Raw genomic sequence first — 19,928 nt, 5'->3', positions numbered from 1 at the left:
TTTTATAGCAAAACCAATTAAAATTTGTTAAAAGCCCAATGAGCCCAACTCTTAAAAGATTTTTATATATATGAAAAGGTTTGGGCAGCACCGTGGCGCAGTGGGTAGCACAATCGCCTCACAGCAAGAAGGTCGCCGGGTCGAGCCCAGGCTGGGTCAGCTTGCATTTCTGTGTGGAGTTTCCATGTTCTCCCTTGTGTTCGCGTGGGTTTCCTCTGGGTGCTCCGGTTTCCCCCACAAGTCCAAAAAGCATGTGGTATAGGTGAATTGGGTGAGCTAAATTGTCCATCATGTATTGGTGTGAATGTGAGTGTATGAATGTTTCCCAGTGATGGGTTGCAGCTGAAAGGGCATCCATTAATCTAGACCCCAGATTTATAAAGGGACTAAGCCGAAAATGAATGAATGAATGAAAAGTTTTCATAGATGCTAAAGAGTCTTCATTGAACCATTGATGCTAATAAAGAACCTTATAAATGTTAAATACTAACAACACAGATGCTAAAATGTCATTTTAACTGACAAGTGAAAAAAATTCACACACAAAAAATGCCTTCACCAGCAGTAATAAAAAAAAAATTAAGTAAAAAGTTACAAATTGTTGATACATTTTTTTGTAAAACAATAAATTATCTAAACAACTATTTCTTACAGCGCAAGAAGCTCACAATTCTAAAAGGCTGTTTTTGCAGAAAAAGACAATCAAAACCCAAGGACCCTTTTTTTCATTTCGTTGATTAATGATGACATTGGAACTAAATGACAACTACTCGACAACTCAGAGTATAAGTAGACTGTTAAATTAGGGTTAGTTTACAGTTGCTTCCAAAGTTTCTTTTAGTCTGGAGAATGTCTGTTGGTGTCAGTAGACATTGAACAGACAGTCAACTAGTACTTGAATGAGAATTAGTTAGCATATGAGCAATTCCAGCATTATGTATGGGACATTTGCAGTGAAAATGTATACTTTTTGGTGTATTTATGGTTTGTTAACAATATATTGACAAATCAGTTTATATTTTCTAAAATAACTAACCACAGAGTTATGGGATCAGAAAAGTATCAATCTGTAAACATTTTAAATGTTTTAAACGAGGAAAATAAACATGCATTATGGATGTGACCAAAAAAGTTAGTGAGTTTACAGTATACAACATACTTTTAGAAATTCTGTGAATTAAACTGCACAACGCAAAAGAAATAAAGCTCATTAAAAGTATAACAGTCGGCTCACTATAGAACAAAAATACTTGATTTTATTTTATTTGACATTTTTGCATTAATGAGGAAAAAGCTCGGTTATGGATGTGACATCTCTCCGTTATGGATGTGACAGATGTGAGATTGCCACTTGTGTGCTTTGGTAAATCAAATATAATAGTTTGAAAACACTGACAGAGACATTTTTGAGTATTTTAACACAATAAACGTAGAAATGGTTTCGCTATTTTGGTGAAAACTGAATTTTCTTCACGGCAAGGTTTGCATGGAATTGCTCATATAGTTGCAATGTAACTTGCAGTCAATTAAATGTACAAAAATAAAGCGATACCACCAATTTTGAACCTTGCAATGAATTCTAGTGTTATCATTTGTTAAACCACCCCATATGGTAGAGCTGCACGATTAATCGAAAAAAGATCGCGATCTCAATTCAACCCCCTAGACGATCTTAATCCAGCACTTCTACGATTCTGCCAATTATATTTTCAAGTTCAGGAGAGAAGCAAAGGCGGCCGCACAAGTCTTCACACTGTTTTACATACATTGTTTAGCAATGTTTTATAGTTCTTCTAGTGAAGAACTATAAAAGGCGACACAATCTCACGCCAATTCGTAACTTTTTGATTTGGTGGCTAATTCGTATGAATTTGTACGATCTCATTCGCACAATTTAGTACGATTTGATCATCCCACAATGGCGGTTGGGTTTAGGGGCGGGATTGGGTGCCATGCTTCCTTTCTAAAGTCGTGCATTTTCGTTCGACTGAACTCATACGAATTAGCCACTAAACTGACGAAACGTAAAATAGTTTATTTCCTCTTGAGATCAGGCGTATAAATGAACATTTTGTGCAATGAAAAGTTTCCACAGATGCTGAATGTTTTTCGCGGAACCACTGATCGAACCTTGTCCACTAAATTTAGCATGAGACAGTAGCACGTTTACACGGTCTATGTGCGTTTACCTTGCTTAGGGTTGACATCCTGTGGGTGGTGTCCTGAATGTGGGCCGGGGGCGAAGTGCTCGTCACTGTATGTGATCAGAGGGGTGAGTGGGTGAACGGCATGGGACGGCTGGACCACCGGCACCTTATTCGACTGCAAAACACAGAGGGAGGAAAAAAACTGATCAAATGTGAGGCGAGGCATTCAGAGCAAAGCAACAAGCCATCAAAGTGAGCATTCACAGCACACCAGCGCTGATGTGTGGATTGTCTACTGCGGTATTTTGGGGCAGAAATGGATGAATGCAGAAGGGGGTTGGGAGAGCCGGAGTGTGGGTTAGAGGAGGAGAGAATGAGAAACAGGGCGGGAGGGAGGGAACGCCACAGGGCAGAGGCAGACCAGAGGTCTCGGGGCTGGAGATCAAAGGGAATCATTAGCCAGTGAATAAGGGAGTTCATTACAGAGCCCCGGCCGTCTGCGGTGGAACTAAGCAGGGTTAATCACGTCAGCAGCGGACTCACACACACACACACACAAAGATCTGAGCTGACTCACAAAGCAATGCACACCACAAAAGCACATCAAGTACACAGTGTGCGAGAACATGTTGCAAATTTTCAGATAATTGGTGAACTACTCCTTTACCTGGTGTACAGATGAGTTCTTTCTGTCCAAAAATAGTTTGTTTGTGAGATTGGAGCGCCATGTTGCAAAACCTTAAACCTCAAACCTTCAATCAAACTGTGATTCTTTTAGGATATTATTTAGCATATCTCTAATTCATAATAATAATAAGAAGAAGAAGACATGTTATTTTATATATCAATTTTAAAAGCAGTTTCTCAAAGCGCTGAACACTGATCAAACAATGCAATAAAATAATATAAAATCAACAAGTAAAAGCATGTTTTAAATTAAAAATATGTCTTTTTATGTGTCTGAATATGTGAATTTTAAAAGTGTCATAATTCTGAATTTCTAACTTCTAAGCTTAACTTATAATCACAGATAAATCATGGTTATTCTATAGTGAACTGCACTAAAACCACACTGTAGGAAATGCTCCACACAATCGATTTGTGTTAGGACAACATGAAGAAATTAGGTTAACGTATTAGTGTTTTATAAATATAAGTGGATTGAACATAAAACAATTAAGTTGTCCTGAAAAAATAAGGAATCGTGTAATTTTACCTGCTGTCAGTAGTTTACACAAACAGCAAACATCATTTTTTTGTGCACACACATAACGTAATTAATTTCCTGAAATAAAATGAAAATTAGCCATCATGTATATATGGACCACAAAATCAGGCTAAATTTTGGCAGTAGGCAAACTTTCATTGTATGGGTCAAAATTATGGATTTTTTAAAGCCAAAAATCATTAGTATATTAAGCAAAGATCAAGTTTCATGAAGATATTTTGTAAGTTTTCCACTGTAAATATATCAAAGCTCAATGTTTGATTAGTAATGTAATTCTCTAAGAACTTACTGTAGAATTTGGACAACCTTAAAAAGGCTTTAAATAAAAAAATAAATGTTATTAATATTTAACCTCAGATTACAGAAGTTCAATAAATGTGTGTCATCCAAATATTGTCCTATCCTAAACAGACATTAATGGAAAGCTTATTTATTCAGCTTTCAGATAATTCACATACAACTACATTAAAAAAGACACATCCTGGACCACATATCAATATCCTTTAAAATTACATAAATAAAAAAAAACTAATAATAATAATAATAATAATGAATTAAATGCATTTTAAAATATTTTAATTTGTGTTATACTGAAATATTCATTCATTCAATTATTTTTCTTTTCTTTCAGTCTCTTTATTCATCAGGGGTTGCCACCGCTAACTAATCTGGCATATGTTTTACAGCAAATGCCCTTCCAGTTGCCACCCAGCACTGGGAAACACCCATACAATTTCACATTCACATACACATACATACACTATGGGCAATTTAGCTTATTCAATTCACCTATAGTGCATGTCTTTGGACTTGTGTGGGAAACCGGAGCAAACCCACGCCAACATGAGGAGAACATGCAAACTCCACATAGAAATGCCAACTGACGCAGCTGGGACTCGAACCAGCGACCTTCTTGCTGTGAGGTGACAGTGCTAACCACTGAGTCACCGTGTCACCCTATACTGAAATATTCATACAATTAAAGAAAATTATAATAAATAAATAAAACACAAATATGAATTTGTTTTTATTTCATGCACCACAGTAATAGATTCCAGAGATGGATTAATTTATTAATGTATTTATTTCATTTATTTATTAATTTGTAATTAAATGAACTGTTTTTAGTGCTATAGCCAGTTAAAAAGACAATATATCCCCATTTCTTCAAAGCAGTGTCATGGTGAAAAACAAAGCATTGTAACAGATAATTCAAGCCGCTTACCCTTCATTTACTTGCATTTACGTGGTTACAAATGCATGGCACTTTTAGGACACTAAAAATATTACTCATGTACTATTTTTTGAGGTAAGTGGTTGCAAACAATTTATATGGGCTGAATTTAAACAAACAAATTAAATGTAGTGAAGTTCAACTTGATGGCCTCTATCATACACCCGGCGCAATGCAGCACAAGGCGTCGAGCTGAAAATTATTTGCTAGTTTTAGCTCAACGCAAGTGACATTTTGACGTTTTGCGCCACACTGTTTAAATAGCAAATGCATTCGCGCTCATATGTGCGCCCATAGGCATTCTGATCTAAAAAGGAGGTGTGTTGAGGCGCATTGCTGGTGCGGTGCTGTTTTGAGGAACTAAAATAGACTTGGCAATAGAGCAGCTGAAAGCAGGTCTAAAATCCAGCGCAGAGCGTGTTAGTTGTGTGCCTCGCTTACACATTGCTTAATACACACAGGATGTACAGCAATACGCAAACATCTTTACAAATGAAAAAGAATTAAAGGATTAAAATATTACAAAAATTATTATTTTCTACATAAATATAGAAACCACTGCCTTCAAGCCTTCATCTCTGGGGGCTTTTTTCAGTTTATTCATGACAATTTGCTTTTGTATAATGTTATTATTAGTAGTAGTAGTATTTATTATATGCATATTTTTATTTGTTTTATTAAAAACAAGCTTAGATTTGTCCACCTGTCAGGTTTTGGACCATATGGGGCATTGGACGTGTCTTTGGATAGAACTCAGTTTTTTTAACCACACTTCGTTATTATTGTTCATTTATTCATTTGCTGGAAATTAGAACTGAATTTAGAAATAGTTTTGAAACAATTCTTTGTGTTCAACAAACAAAATAAATATGTAGGCTAATGGATGTCTGCGTATAACACCGTTTCCTTATCCACGAGAGAAAAAGAAAGTGAAAGTAAAGGCTGATTGGGGGAGGCAGTTCTTTATCCTCACGCTGCAGATGCTCTGTTTAACTGTTTTCTCTCTAGTGAAGTGTTCCGTTTTTCCACTTACAAAGTCCACAATGTAAATAGCGAATGCGCCATGGCATGACACAACTGACTCTTAAAGAGAATGGGAGATGAGACTCTGATTGGTTTATTATTAAAACACACCCATAACTCATTAAGAGAATAAGCACAACCCTGTTAGACCATGCGCCACAGCGCAGAACGTATTTTTCAGTCCTTAAAATAGCAAAAGTGGATTTGGACACGCCCTTAATGACTTTGCGTCCTGCGATTTAGACTTTGCAACAAGATCGTTAAAATAGAGCCCGATGTGTTTGTTTAAATCCAGCCCATATAAGCTGTTTGCAACCACTTACCTTTAAAAAAAAACAAAAAACAAAGTAAATTCAATGAATTATTTTTTTTCAGTGAACTAAAAGTGCCATGCATTTGTAACCAAGTACAAAATGACACAAAAAAAGCAAGAAATTAAAAAAAACTAAATTCGATTTATTCTCTCCGAGGTCAAACGCACAAGCGCCTTTGTTCATTGTGAGCACAAAATCCCCCCTCCCCCCAAAAACTTCAGATCAAACCCATTTTCAATGAATTCATTATGAAATCCTATGAAATCGATCTGAAAACTAAACCAACATGAAATCCCTTACAAAGAAAAGGCTCATAAAATCAGTTATCAATTGCAATATGCTTAAAAGAAATCTTTCAAGCTCCAGCTGCATTGAAAATTCAATTGCAGGACTTGAGAGAGAGAGAAAGAGGGGTGAGACGGGTAAGAAGCGGCCCACCCGTGCCACAGGCAAAACTCCCACAGGCATGAATGAGTGGTTTGTCCTAATTTGGGAGCAAAGGTTGCTGTTTCCGACCAGCTAATTGGCCAGAGAGGCAGGTGTAGGGTGCTATTTCCTCGGCAGACGCGCTGTAATAAAACCACGGGGCAGGACGAGTGTTTTTGGGTGGGTCCGGGGGTGTAATATCAGTCTCTGAGACACCGGAGAGTCTGACAGAGGGAATGATGATATGAATGGCATTCTCTAGAAAGATCTCGCACTAAAAAAAAAGGTTTTTGCTTCTCGTTTAAAATGAGCTGAAATCAACACAATTCTCAAGATAGTTTTGGGACAACTTAATTGTTTTTTGTTTAATCCACTTAAATTTGTAAAAACAGTTAAGTTAACTTAATCTATTTGTGTTGGGACAGCATGAAGCAATTGTGTGGAACCCTGCATTTTTACAGTGCAGCTTGTGTTTTTACTCATTTAAAATGAGTTGAAACAACACAATTCTTTTTTTTTACTTAACTGTTATATGTTCAGTCCACCTAAATGTTGTTTGTTAAATTGGGTTTGTGTTGGGACAACATGAAAAAATTGTTGAACCCAGTATTTTTTGTGTGTGTGTTTCAAATTATGGGGCCGCACTCCCAGTTTGGGAAACTTTCAATTAAAATAATAATTTATAATAATAATAATAATAAAAATAATAATAATAATTTATAATAATAATAATAATAAAAAAATAATAATAATTTATAATAATAATAATAATAATAATAATAATTAAATAAAATAATAATTTATAATAATAATAATAATAATAATAATAATAATAATAATAATAATAATAATAATTTATAATAATAATAATAATAATTTATAATAATAATAATAATAATAATAATAATAATAATAATAATTAAATAAAAATAATAATTTATAATAATAATAATAATAATAATTAAATAAAAATAATAATTTATAATAATAATAATTAAAAATAATAATTTATAATAACAATAATAATAATAATAATAATTCAATAAAAAAATTAAACCATTTTATAGAATACACTGTAAATAATGCTGTGTTCCACACAATGGATTTGCATTGGGACAATATGGAGGATTTAAGTTAACTTGTTGGGTTTTACAAATTAAAGTGGGTTGAAGATAAAATAATTAAGTTGTCCCAAAATAAAACTCAATAATTGCATTGTTTCAGCTTATTTTAAAGTAGTATTTTGAACAAATGGCAAAGGTAATTTTTTTAGTGCAAGGCTGTGCAACACATTCTCCACATACACAATGAAAGTGTTTGGCCTTTGTATTTTAATCCATTATAAAAGAATATATAATAACATGCTTATTTTCTTTGCGTTTAATGCCATGTTAGCATCTATGGCTATTGTAACAGTGAGAACATTTAAAAAGGTCAATTACAGTATGTTTTGACTAATGCCAGATGCATCTAAAACTCACTTTTTAGATGTGGCTCAATTCCGGTACAAATCTATTTAAAAGAGTCATGTCACGCTTCATATTCTAGCATGACGTTAGTATCACAAGCAATCTGTGACCAAAGCTCTTCTGAGCTCATGTTGTTTGTCTCATAGAAAATGATGTTCTCTTTATGTTCACAAAAGTACAGTGATTTTCAGTGTGTCTATAATATTGCTCGTCTCAGGTTATTGTTTTTCCCCTCATATTATTACTTTTGTTATTACCAATAATATCATCATTGTTATTACCTTTATTATTATTATATTGATATCACAGTTGCCATCACAGAATATTACTTCCATCATCTTATAATAATAACAATAATAATAAAAACAACAACAACAATAATAATAATTACTATTATTTGGCAGAATCCCACATCATAACTATTATAAATATATATATATATATATATATATATATATATATATATATATATATATATATATATATATATATATATATATATATATATATATATATATATATATATATATATATATATATATGAATCACAAAGGTTTTTAGTGTTTTCTGCTGCTCAGATGTTCTTCATAAATATTTCTCTTTTATTTTCTTGCTGAGTGTCGATGTAATGTGATTTCATTCTGTATTTCATCTACTGTGATGTTCTGAATGATATAAAATCAAACTGAAAAGGAAACTGAACTGAAATAATAATAGTAATAATAATAACAACAACTATACCATTATTATAGATTTTTTTACCTACTACCACCACTACCACCACCATTATTATTATTTTTATTATTAATATAACAATGCGAAATTTTATTTAAATACTACAAATATTATTCTGATTGTCAATACAGTTTATCCACATTCCTGTTATTTCCATTTCTGTTATACGTGTTCGATGATTACCCTATGAATGTTTTGCACTCTTAATAATTTTTTAAGTCATTGGTGGTTATTCGTGGTCTACTGAAAGCCATTTCCTTATTCCAATGAGTTGCTTTTAAATATGCAATTGATGACCTGCGAGGTGAATAATGACTCCCCTCATTGTATTTGGTTTTTAAATCAACATTGGACTTGGAGTATTATCCTATTATAATTCATGTAAAGCTGTATGGGGCCGCAGGAAAAGGTGAATTGCTCCATCTTGCTTGATTTTGAGAATGACCAATGGAGGACATGCTTCTGGATCATTTGTTGGTCCTGGAAAATTAAGCATATTCCTAACCCCAACCTTTACCCAAAGCAAACTGTTGAAAGGTTGAAATTGTCATTGAAGCCCCAAGCCCTAAAATATGCTGGGAATGTTTTTCCAAAACCAGCAAGGATGTTGATTCAGGAGACTGTCCAACTTGGGAAAATCAGAAAGGGTGTAGCAACTATTATAATTAACCGTTTTTAGAAGGTTATTCCATCCCACTTTTGACAATAATAACTTAAACATATACATTTCAAAACTCGGTGCAAAGGGAACAAATTGTAGCCAGCTGAAATGTCAGTTATAAAGAGTATACAGAGGCTTTGCCAACTGCTCACATCTGCTATTGAACCAACTCGCAATTGGTACCGGGCAAACATTATGTACCCAATTAATATTCATGAGCCAGGCTGACAAAGTTTATGTTGGGTGAAATTTTGCCTGACAGAAATGACTGACCAACACTTAAAGCCAATTGGTTATTAAGATGATATCATAAATCTGTATCATTTGGTAAAATCACTGGTTTTAAATAAATAAATCTGAGCAAATTAAACAATGTTTTGAGAAAAAAAACTGCATTTTATCCATTAAATGTTATATAAAATCATGTCATAGATATTTAAATCTGAATTAAACGATCTTACAAAAATGTCATATTTAATTGTGTTGGAAAATATTTTGTTTATGTACCATATATATATATATTTTTGGAGAATATTTATTTAATAGCATTTATTTTAGAAAATCTCCTTTGGCAAAAAAAAAAAGTGTTTCACTTGTTTCCAGTGAAGACTTAGAGAGACTTGTTTATGCTTTTATCAGCAGCAGGGTGGATTACTGTAATGGCCTCCTCACTGGCCTTTCTAAAAACACAGTCAGACAGTTGCAGCTCATCCAGAACGCTGCTGCCAGGATTCTGACCAGAACCAGAAAATCAGGGCACATCACACTTCTCAGGTCTTTGCACTAACTTCCGGTTACATTCAGAATGATTTTAAAGTATTACTCCTCGTCTATAAATCACAAAAAAATCAGCAAAAGTCAACTCTCTAAGATAAAAGTGTGACAAAATCTAAACCTAAAGTCAAAATACTTCAGAGTAGTGTGTGGTTTAAACACTTAAGTTCATCTCCTGGTCAGAGGTGACGGCTAATCTGGACAAGTCCTTTTAAAAAGGGTCTTATCCTACCTTAAGGAAACCTTATCCTCCGACTCGCCCTCATTACTAATAAGTGACTGGGGGCAGTAGCTGGTGAGAAAGGCCCTCGGTGGAAGACTGAGCATGATAGCATCCTTACCCCCTCTTCATTTTACGCCTCTCAGCTCTTATTGGCTTTTCCTCTGGGAGAGAGATAAGAGGCAGGCATATTTTTCATTTAAGCCCCTAGCCTCTGTCTCAGAGTAAAGGAGAAGCTGAGGAAAGTGGAGGAAGAACTTAAAAGTAGTTAGGAGGCCAACAACAAGCATCATATAAAAGATGGTATACAGTGCTCAACATAAATAAGAACAATACATATTTTTATCCATTTGTCAGTGATTATTGCTCATATATTTTGGCGCATCTGAACAAAACAGATTTATTAAACAGATATATTTATTAAAAATAATATTTAGTCACTAAACATCTTTAGAAATAGAAAGATAATACATTCATGCGAAATATTGGAAAAAAAAATACTACAAACTACAAAATTTCAACATAATTGTTTATTATTTTATTTCTGTTGAATTCTGCTCTTTTAAATTTTTATTTAATATTTGTCCCTAAACATATACATTTGACTGTACAATAAGTTATTTGACTGTATCATAGGTTATTTTGTTAGATTAGATCCAGATTCGGCTTCAGTACTGCCTAATCTAATGTATATGCACAAATACAATATTGCCTATATATAAGCTTCCTATAGAAAATATTAATTTAAATGAGAGATTTATGAGGGGAGCACTCATATATGTTTAGCACTGTACGTCAACATGGGATCCTGGACTTGCAGCAGGCATGAAAAGTGGGGAGTTTGGCATTCTGCGTTCCACCTTATTTGATCTGGGAGTCTTTTATGTCCTTCTCAGTCGCAGCTGTCACAGCCCATTTCTCTCAACTTCTTAATAAACTGGCATCTCCGAGCATCGCATGAGCTAAAACTCTAGCGGGGAACCTTGAGACTTGCCATGCCAATTCGTAAGGAGCCCGGAGGCACAACCATCGAGAAATCATACACTTTTTCCAACAAAAACAAAACAAAAATGTCAAATCAGCCTTCCAAAAATGTGGTAGCCTTTAATAAATGTTAGTTTTTTTGGCTTTCTGTGGTCTTAAAGGAATAGTTCACCCAAATATGAAAATGCTGCCATCGTCAATACAAGTGATGATCAAACAAATAGTTCATTGGATTTACTCATTTTAAGGTAACTTAAATGAAAACAATTTCTATGGACTGAATTTAAACAAACAAATCAAGCTGAACATTATTCAATTTAAATTGTTTGTTTAAATTCAGCCTATAGAAATTGTTTGCAACCGCCTTTTAAAAAAAAATGACTAAATCCAATGAATAATTTTTTGTCAGTGCAGTGACATGCGATGAAGGATATATTTTTCATGTTAAAACATCTGCTACAGTGACGTGTAAAATTTCTACTTCCGCGCAAAGTTTCGTAACAGCATCAGCTAATGACAATCATCCCCTCAGGTACTGATTATGGGTTTTATTCAGTGTTAAATGCCACCAATGTAAGTTTGAATACCATTACATGTGACATTTATTGCCATACTATTGAAATCAGCAGCAGATAGTTCACCTCAGATATTGAAAATAAAAAAACTAGCAAAAGGTTTGAAAATGAAAGTCAGAATGTGACCGCATCGGCCACTGGAGTCTATAAACTTTTAATTATGGTAAATATGTATTAATTAGATTATAACCTTTACCATGTCATTTGGAGGGCAGTGTCTGATATATAAATGTTTCTGTCATGTGGCGTCGTGTTTGGTGAAGCCAAATTGCTTGATGCTGGAGTCTTGTCACATCGCATGTAGTTAGGACACAATGTTACTATCCTGTTCCAAACCGTTATGCATTTCTTTATTCTGATGTTTGCTCGTGTTTTATGTCAACTTCTACTACTATTTTCATGCCAAAAAAATGTAAATTATATTATATTATATTATATTATATTATATTATATTATATTATATTATATTATATTGTATTATGATTTTACAGTTTATTTTTTTCTATTTTCCAATGAACCAAAAGGACGATAGTTTAAAGAAAGTTAAAAACCTGTAACCATTGATTTCTATAGTGGTGGTGTTGTTGTTTTTCCTACTATGGAAGTCAATGGTTTTCAGCTTTCTTCAAAATATCTTCTTTGGCGTTAACCAAATAAAAGAAACTCAAAGGTTTTGGGAAAAAAAACTTGAGAGTGAGTAAATTCTTTTATTTGGTTTATTGCTATTGACAGCTTCTACAGCTATTTTCATGACAAGAAAAAGCATACTGCAGATATAGATTATATTATGGTTTTACTGTGTTTTTACTTTATTCCGATGAACACAAAGATGTTTACTTTACTCTGATGGTCCATTTGAGTATTAGTAGACTGTACTTAATATCTGTTGATTCTTCTGCTAAACAGACATTTAACTGACTATAAGCAACTTTGCAAGTACATGTCAACTTACACTAACCCTAACCCCAACCTAACCGTCTACTTATAATGTAATGAGAACTAGTTGGCATGTAGATGCAATGTAACTTAAATCCAACAAACGGACCATCAAAATAAAGTGACACCAAAAAAAGTTAAAAACCTGTGACCATTGATTTCCATAGTGTTTGTTTTTCCTACTATGGAAGTCCATGGTTTTCAGCTTTCTTCAAAATATCCTCTTTGCCGTTCAACAGAAGAAAGAAACTCATAAAGCTTTGGAATAGTGAGTACATTTTCATTTTTGTGTGAACTAACCCTTAAAATAAAAGTCACGCAGAGTGATTCACCGCCATTCAAGGCCATTCAGATCCTTCCAGGTGGTTTGAGATCAGAGCCTGCGCCACCCGCTTCCCAGCGCGGCGTATTAAAACTAAAAACACTTTCACTCAGCCTGAGCAGGAAGTGGCCGGACACCCCGACTGACCGCAGGATCCTGGGTCGGATGGTGCCATGGAGATTTATCCCCAATGAGCTCTCAGGTTTTTCACAGGCCAAGGCGGCAGGATACACCATGGACGTACCTCCCTCCCCTCCCGCCGTTCTCTCTTTTATTATGAAGAAAAATAATAGGCTTAGGTCTTTCTATTCATATTTGCAGAGAGGCGGTGCCGATTGAAAAGAAGCATGTCCATTTAGGATTTTATAAGCAGGTCTGGCCAAGCCTGCCGCTAGAGCCCCTCAGATGTGGTTTTAAAAGAAATTTCATTGTGCAGAACTCAAGCTGGCTGAGGGCCTAAAAGAAAATCCAGAGCAAAGAGGGGAAAGCCAGAGTGCGGGAAATGGCAAAATTGGCCACAACGAGACAAAATGGACACTGTTTGGTTCAGCGACCCCTCCAAGAAAGCACCGCCACTTCGACCAATCAGCATTACACCCTACAAACTAACAAAAAAGGTAACCCTTGTCTTTCACAGAATGTGGTTTACCATCCAAACATGTGTTTTCTAACCCCAAACCAGCTCTGTTCTCCAAGCACACTCTGATGTAGTCCCCAAGACCAATGGAGTATCATTGGAGATGCATCCCTGTTGTGAGATTCCTGCCAAATTATATAATTTAGAATCTTACAATGTGCAAAATATTTCAATAAAAAGTGAATGGTGTCAAATACGAACACGGTTTAATCTAAAACAGTTGTACACCCTGTTGAAGCTGATGAAGGCAAGTTTGTCAAAAAGCAACGGTGCACATGAGTGCTGTTTTAATATACTAGCCATGACTTTTCACTTATTTTGAATGCCTTGGACTTTGTTTGCATAGCTAAACATCAGTGCTTTTATGCACTGGTTGCTGCATGTATCGCTGCAATTTGGCGCTAAAGTTAACATCGCATTTGGAAGTACTACCTACGCTAAAACCGACCCTATGAGGCTAACTAACATTATTAACAAAAGCAAATGTTAAATGTAAATGCATTTGCTGAATCAGCCATGTCTTTTTAATTTAGACCATGTTCCCATGTGGTATTGAGTCGGTGTGACCAGAAGGTTAATGCACTTTTATTTCATGCATTTCCTACTGAAGCAGAATTTTAAGTAGGGGCGGGATGTTATTTTTGAGCTTCTCTCATCTTTTACTTGCAGCAAACTAACGGCTGTAGGGGAATGGCTAAGCATATTTCACCCAAACTGTCATCAGAGAAGAACTGCCATTCCAGAGCGGAAGGTCATAATTTGATTAAAGATTACCAAAACAGCTTTTTTTAAAAGTGGATTAACTTGCCTGGATTAATTGTGCAATTTATGACTAACAATGTGCGCTAGCAGAATAAACAGTAAATTTTGAATTCATGCAGACTTTTATTTTTGTCAAAACACATTATTGTTTCCAAATCTCCTGTGATCACTTCCGTTTGCATTGATATTGCGCTATTTAGGCCTTTAATGTGTACGATCACACTGGTGTGATCAGTCCAAATCTACTGTCCAACGATGGCTCAATAATAAACAAGAGAAAGATATGTACATCTGAAAATGTGCTTTAGTCACATTAAATAAACCCTGTTTGACTTACTAAACCATTTATTCTGTTCTTCTACCAGTTAAACTTAAATTCATGTATTTCAGGAAAGGTTGATGAATTTACATGTTGTAAATCCAGCAGCTCTAATCTCTCCCCTGCAGCGCAGACTAACATGGCATATATGAAATAATATGATTACTATTGAGCTCTTTAAATGACATGTATTAAAAAAAAAAAAAAAAAAAAAAAAAATTGAAATATCACATTTCACAATATAATAATTATTATAAATAAATAAATATTATATTACAATTATTTGTTTGTCAATGTGTCCAGAAAAAGGGAAAAAATGACGAAAAAACAAATGCAGGACAGACAGAGGGAGTATTTTAAAATGACTACTCAAAGGGTTAAAAATCCACTGAACCGTTTTATAGAGTATATGAAATTGAAAAGTGCTTGTGCTTCTGTTCGAATAGCTGCAAAACTAAATACTAAATTCTTTTTGTGTTTGTTTTCAGTTTTTACACACGCTCAAAAATTGCATAGGTAGGAGTATTTTCTGGCTTTTTGCATGCATTTCACCACTAGCATCTACATGATTATTATATGCGTTCACAACTACTGTATCTCTAAAAGTGGTCAAAAGTGGACCAACCCAACAACCACAACCCACTTATTACACCTGTATTTAATATCGTCCACTTGTGACTGGATCTTCAAACATGTATCTTAATACAAAGTGTAAAAAAAAGTATGCTACCAGGTGAACTACAGAGCAAGTTTACCACACCAAAAACTGGTTGTGTAATGTAATATTGGCTGTTGCATTACGCTACATGGGATTTTTAAGATCATATAATACTGTGCACAAAAATAAGCCTTTAATAATAAAAAAAATGTGCAAATAGAAATAAAAAAGTAGTATTTTACTGACACAACTGTTCATTTCCCAACATGACTGCAAGGAATTGTATGTGCAGGCAAATTTTTGTAGAAGCTCCAATGAGCTTGAGTTACTCAAAACATTGCCAATGTTGCCAACAAGCGTTTTCTTCAACCCAGCAGCCCTTTGTCCTCCACTCAATTATCTCATTTCCGTGGTGTTGTTGGGGGGGAAGAGGGTGGTTTATAATAATCGCTTCCCTCTACTGTAATTTATATGCAATGAGGACTCCTCATGCCCGCGGCTACAATAAAGCTGCTGTGTGAAAAAGCGAGGTGTTTTGCAAACATTCGGGGAGTTGGCAACTTAAGTGGTAACGACAGATTGCTGTACTGCTACAAATCTAGGTGAAATCCCTCCGTACTGTTTACCTATGAGAGAAGCAGAAGCCTGCACATGAACAAAGTGAAATTAAAGGGCGAATATATTTATAGGTGGGTTCAAACAAGTCAAAAGTTCAGGCTGTTCGGGGTTCAATGCTACAGACTAATCATAATCAACAATAGCACTGACAATATATTTTAATGAATTAGTTTTTGTGTCATATAGTCTCATGTTATTAGTATTATATAATAGTCTATATAATACTTCTGTAAGTTTTATTTTTAGAATTATATGTATTTTGGAAAAGAAGAATGATTTGAAATTATCTTCCACAGAAAACACAAGAAAGAATAAAACGGCATGAAAGAAAATAATCAAAACAATAAATAAATCAATATATATATATATATAAATCAATATATATATATATATATAAATCAATATATATATATATATATATATATATATATATATATATATATATATATATATATATATATATATATATATATATATATAAATATTTATCTGGTGTTATTGTACAGAAAATGAATCAATTAATTAAAACAAACAAGCAAAAATAAATATATAACAAAAAATTTATAAAAACCAAATACTCTACTATCTTTATATATATATATATATGTGTGTGTGTGCGTGCGTGCGTGCGTGCGTATGTATGTATGTATGTATATATATATATATATAACAATTTAATTATAAATAATGAATATAAATATTTAATTTAGCTCTTTTTTCAGCTTATTCTGAATAAAGTAAAATTAAATTACATTAAATCAAAACAGAGGAGTCTTTATTTCAGCTTATTTGAATGAAATAAAATAAAACAATTAAATTAAAAGAGAGGAGTCTTTATTTCTTTATTTTAGCTCATTCTGAATAAAATAAAATAGCATTTAATTAAAACAGAGCCTATTCCTTTATTTAACTCATTGTGATTCAAATAAATTAAATAAAATTAACGTGTATTTAATTAAAACAGGGGAGTATTTATTTCTATATTTCAGCTAATTTGCAATAAAATAAAATAAAATAAAATAAAATAAAATAAAATTATATAAAAAAAATTTAATTAAATTAAATTAATTTGAATTAAATTGTATTTAATTAAAACATGTGAGTCTTTATTTCTGCTCAATTGGAATAAAATTAAATTAAATTAAATTAGATTGTTTTTAATTAAAACAAAGGAGTCTTAAATTTATTTCAGCTCATTTGGAATAAAATAAAATAAAACAAATTAAAAAAATATTTAAATAGTGGAGTCTACGTCTTTATTTCAGCTCATTTGAAATAAAATAAAACAAAATAAAATTGTATTTAATTAAATTGAATTAAATAAAAGTATTTAATTTAAAACAGAGGAGACTTTATTCTCTTTTTTCAGCTTATTTTAAATAAAATAAAATAAAATTGTATTTAATTAAAACTGAGGAGTCTATTTCTTTATTTCAGCTCATTTGGAAAAACAACTAAATTAAATTAAATAAAATTGTATTTAATTAAAACTGAGGAGTCTATTTCTTTATTTCAGCTCATTTGGAAAAACAACTAAATTAAATTAAATTAAATTAAATTGTATTTAATTAAAACAGAGAGGTCTATTTCTTTATTTCAGCTCATTTGGAATAAAATTAAATTAAATTAAATTAAAAATTTAATTAGAAACAAGATGTAATAACTGACACTGGCACAAAGGTAACTTTAACCTCATTTAAGACCCTTAAAAATTGAAAGATGTGAAAAGTGATTTGCTTTTGGAGTTTGATTTTCGAAACATTTGACAAAAGCCCGTCCAACCCTGTATGGAAACACACCCTGTACTACCAACCAAAAGATCTCGCCCACAAACACACACACCCCAGGTGTTCATACTCCCATTCATACTTGCATCCCATTTGGTAGAAATACATGACCTTTACACACCCACATGAACATACACACACACAGTTGGATGTATTGGCCCTTTAAAACCATCAGAATACAGTGAGACCCCCAGTCCAGAGCGGCTGGCTATAAATGGAATGTGATATTGGCAGGACGGCCCGTTGGCTCTGGGGCTTCATGTAACCAAACCCAATTAATGAAGAGTCCTCGTGGCACATGCCGCATACCCAGGGTAAAGATACAAACAAGAGGAGGAGAGAGGGGAACGAATGGAGGAAAGCCTGTCCTCAGGGCAGTGACAGAAACACCAGACTGTATTTTAATCATTTCAACTGCGCCATCACAACAGGCCAGCTACACCTACTGTTAACATCGAAATTAAGGAAAATTATGTGCTGGACAGAAATGTCTGGTTTTGTTTTAATACATTCAAAATATATATCTTCTATGGGGAGTTGTTTTATAAAATAACAAACTAAAAATAGGCATTATACAACGATATATGGCACTATATTACCAGATGATTCTAAAGAATCCATTATTATTATTATTATTATTATTATTATTATTATTGACTACGATTATTAATGGTGTACTACCATTACTCAATTTTATTTATTATTATTATTAAATATGATTTATTAGTTGTGTACAACCATTATTAAGCCAATTTTATTTTTTATTATTATTATTATTATTAAATAAGATTTATAAATTGTGTACTATTACCCTATTTTATTTATTATTGTTGTTATTATTATTATTAAATATAATTAATAATTGCGTACTACCATAAGGCAATTTTAATTATTATTATTATTATTATTATAAATAAGATTTATTAATTGTGTACTATTACCATATTTTATTTATTATCATTATTATTATTATTATTATTGTTGTTGTTGTTGTTGTTGTTGTTATTATTATTATTATTAATAAATATAATTTATGGTGTACTATTACCATATTTTATTTATTATCATTATTATTATTATTATTATTATTAATATTGTTGTTGTTGTTGTTGTTATTATTATTATTAATAATAAATATGATTTATTAATTGTGTACTATTACCCTATTTCATCTATTATTATTATTATTATTATTATTATTATTATTATTATTATTATTATTATTATTAATATTATTATTATTATTATTATTATTATTATATGATTTATTAATGTGTACTACTATTACTTGATATTATTTATTATTATTAAATAGAATTTATTGTGCACTGGTACCCATTTTTAATTATTATTGTTATTATTATTATTATTGTTGTTGTTGTTGTTGTTGTTATTATTATTAAATATGGTGTTTACTATTACTGAATTGTATTTAATATTATTATTATTAAATTATGTATTAATGGTGTACTAATATTACTCGATTTTTTTAATATTATTATTATTATTATTACTACATGATTTATTAATGGTGTACTACTATTACTCAATTTTATTTATTATTATTAATATTATTATCTACAATTTAATAATGGTGTACTACTATTACTTAAGTTTATTATTTTTATTATTATTATTATTATTATTATTATTTTCATCATCATCACTATGTTATGACAATAATTATTATTATAATAATATTACTATTAAATTGTATAGTATGAATAAAAATATGATGCATAAAAATACTAAATAATAAACTTTACCTTTGCTGTTACACAAAATAGAAATACATAATATTAAACCAAAGTGGCAGCATAATAACAACAAATGATTATTGAAAATAAAAATAATAACAATTATCTTTATTCTTCTTTTATTATTAATAGTAGCAGTACATGACACTAATATTATAAAAAATATTTATTTATTTATTCATTATTGGTGGCATTTTAAAAACGTTCTTTCGCTCTTATTTGTTTTTTAAATATTAAAAAAATTAAATAATTAAATACATTTATTTATTCATCTATACGAACTGCAATAGACAAGCAGAGGAGCAAAACATCTCCGCAATTAAACAGCCAGAAAACCACATA

At 32.1% G+C, this 19,928-nt stretch overlaps 1 protein-coding gene across 5 annotated transcripts in view; it reads right to left on the bottom strand.

The window, feature by feature from the left end:
* lef1 (lymphoid enhancer-binding factor 1) overlaps positions 1-19,928 on the bottom strand; it is a 90,137-nt gene that overhangs the window by 33,463 nt on the left and 36,746 nt on the right. For all 5 annotated transcript variants that reach the window (XM_056456564.1, XM_056456567.1, XM_056456562.1 and 2 more), the window contains exon 4: positions 2,190-2,322. In XM_056456564.1, coding sequence (XP_056312539.1) covers positions 2,190-2,322 — 133 coding nt within the window. The remainder of the gene's footprint in view (positions 1-2,189; positions 2,323-19,928) is intronic.

Source organism: Danio aesculapii, chromosome 1 (genome assembly GCF_903798145.1).
Source record: "Danio aesculapii chromosome 1, fDanAes4.1, whole genome shotgun sequence".
Taxonomy (NCBI): domain Eukaryota; kingdom Metazoa; phylum Chordata; class Actinopteri; order Cypriniformes; family Danionidae; genus Danio; species Danio aesculapii.
The sequence above is the reverse complement of the archived record's forward strand: the minus strand, read 5'-3'. Positions and strand labels throughout refer to the sequence as shown.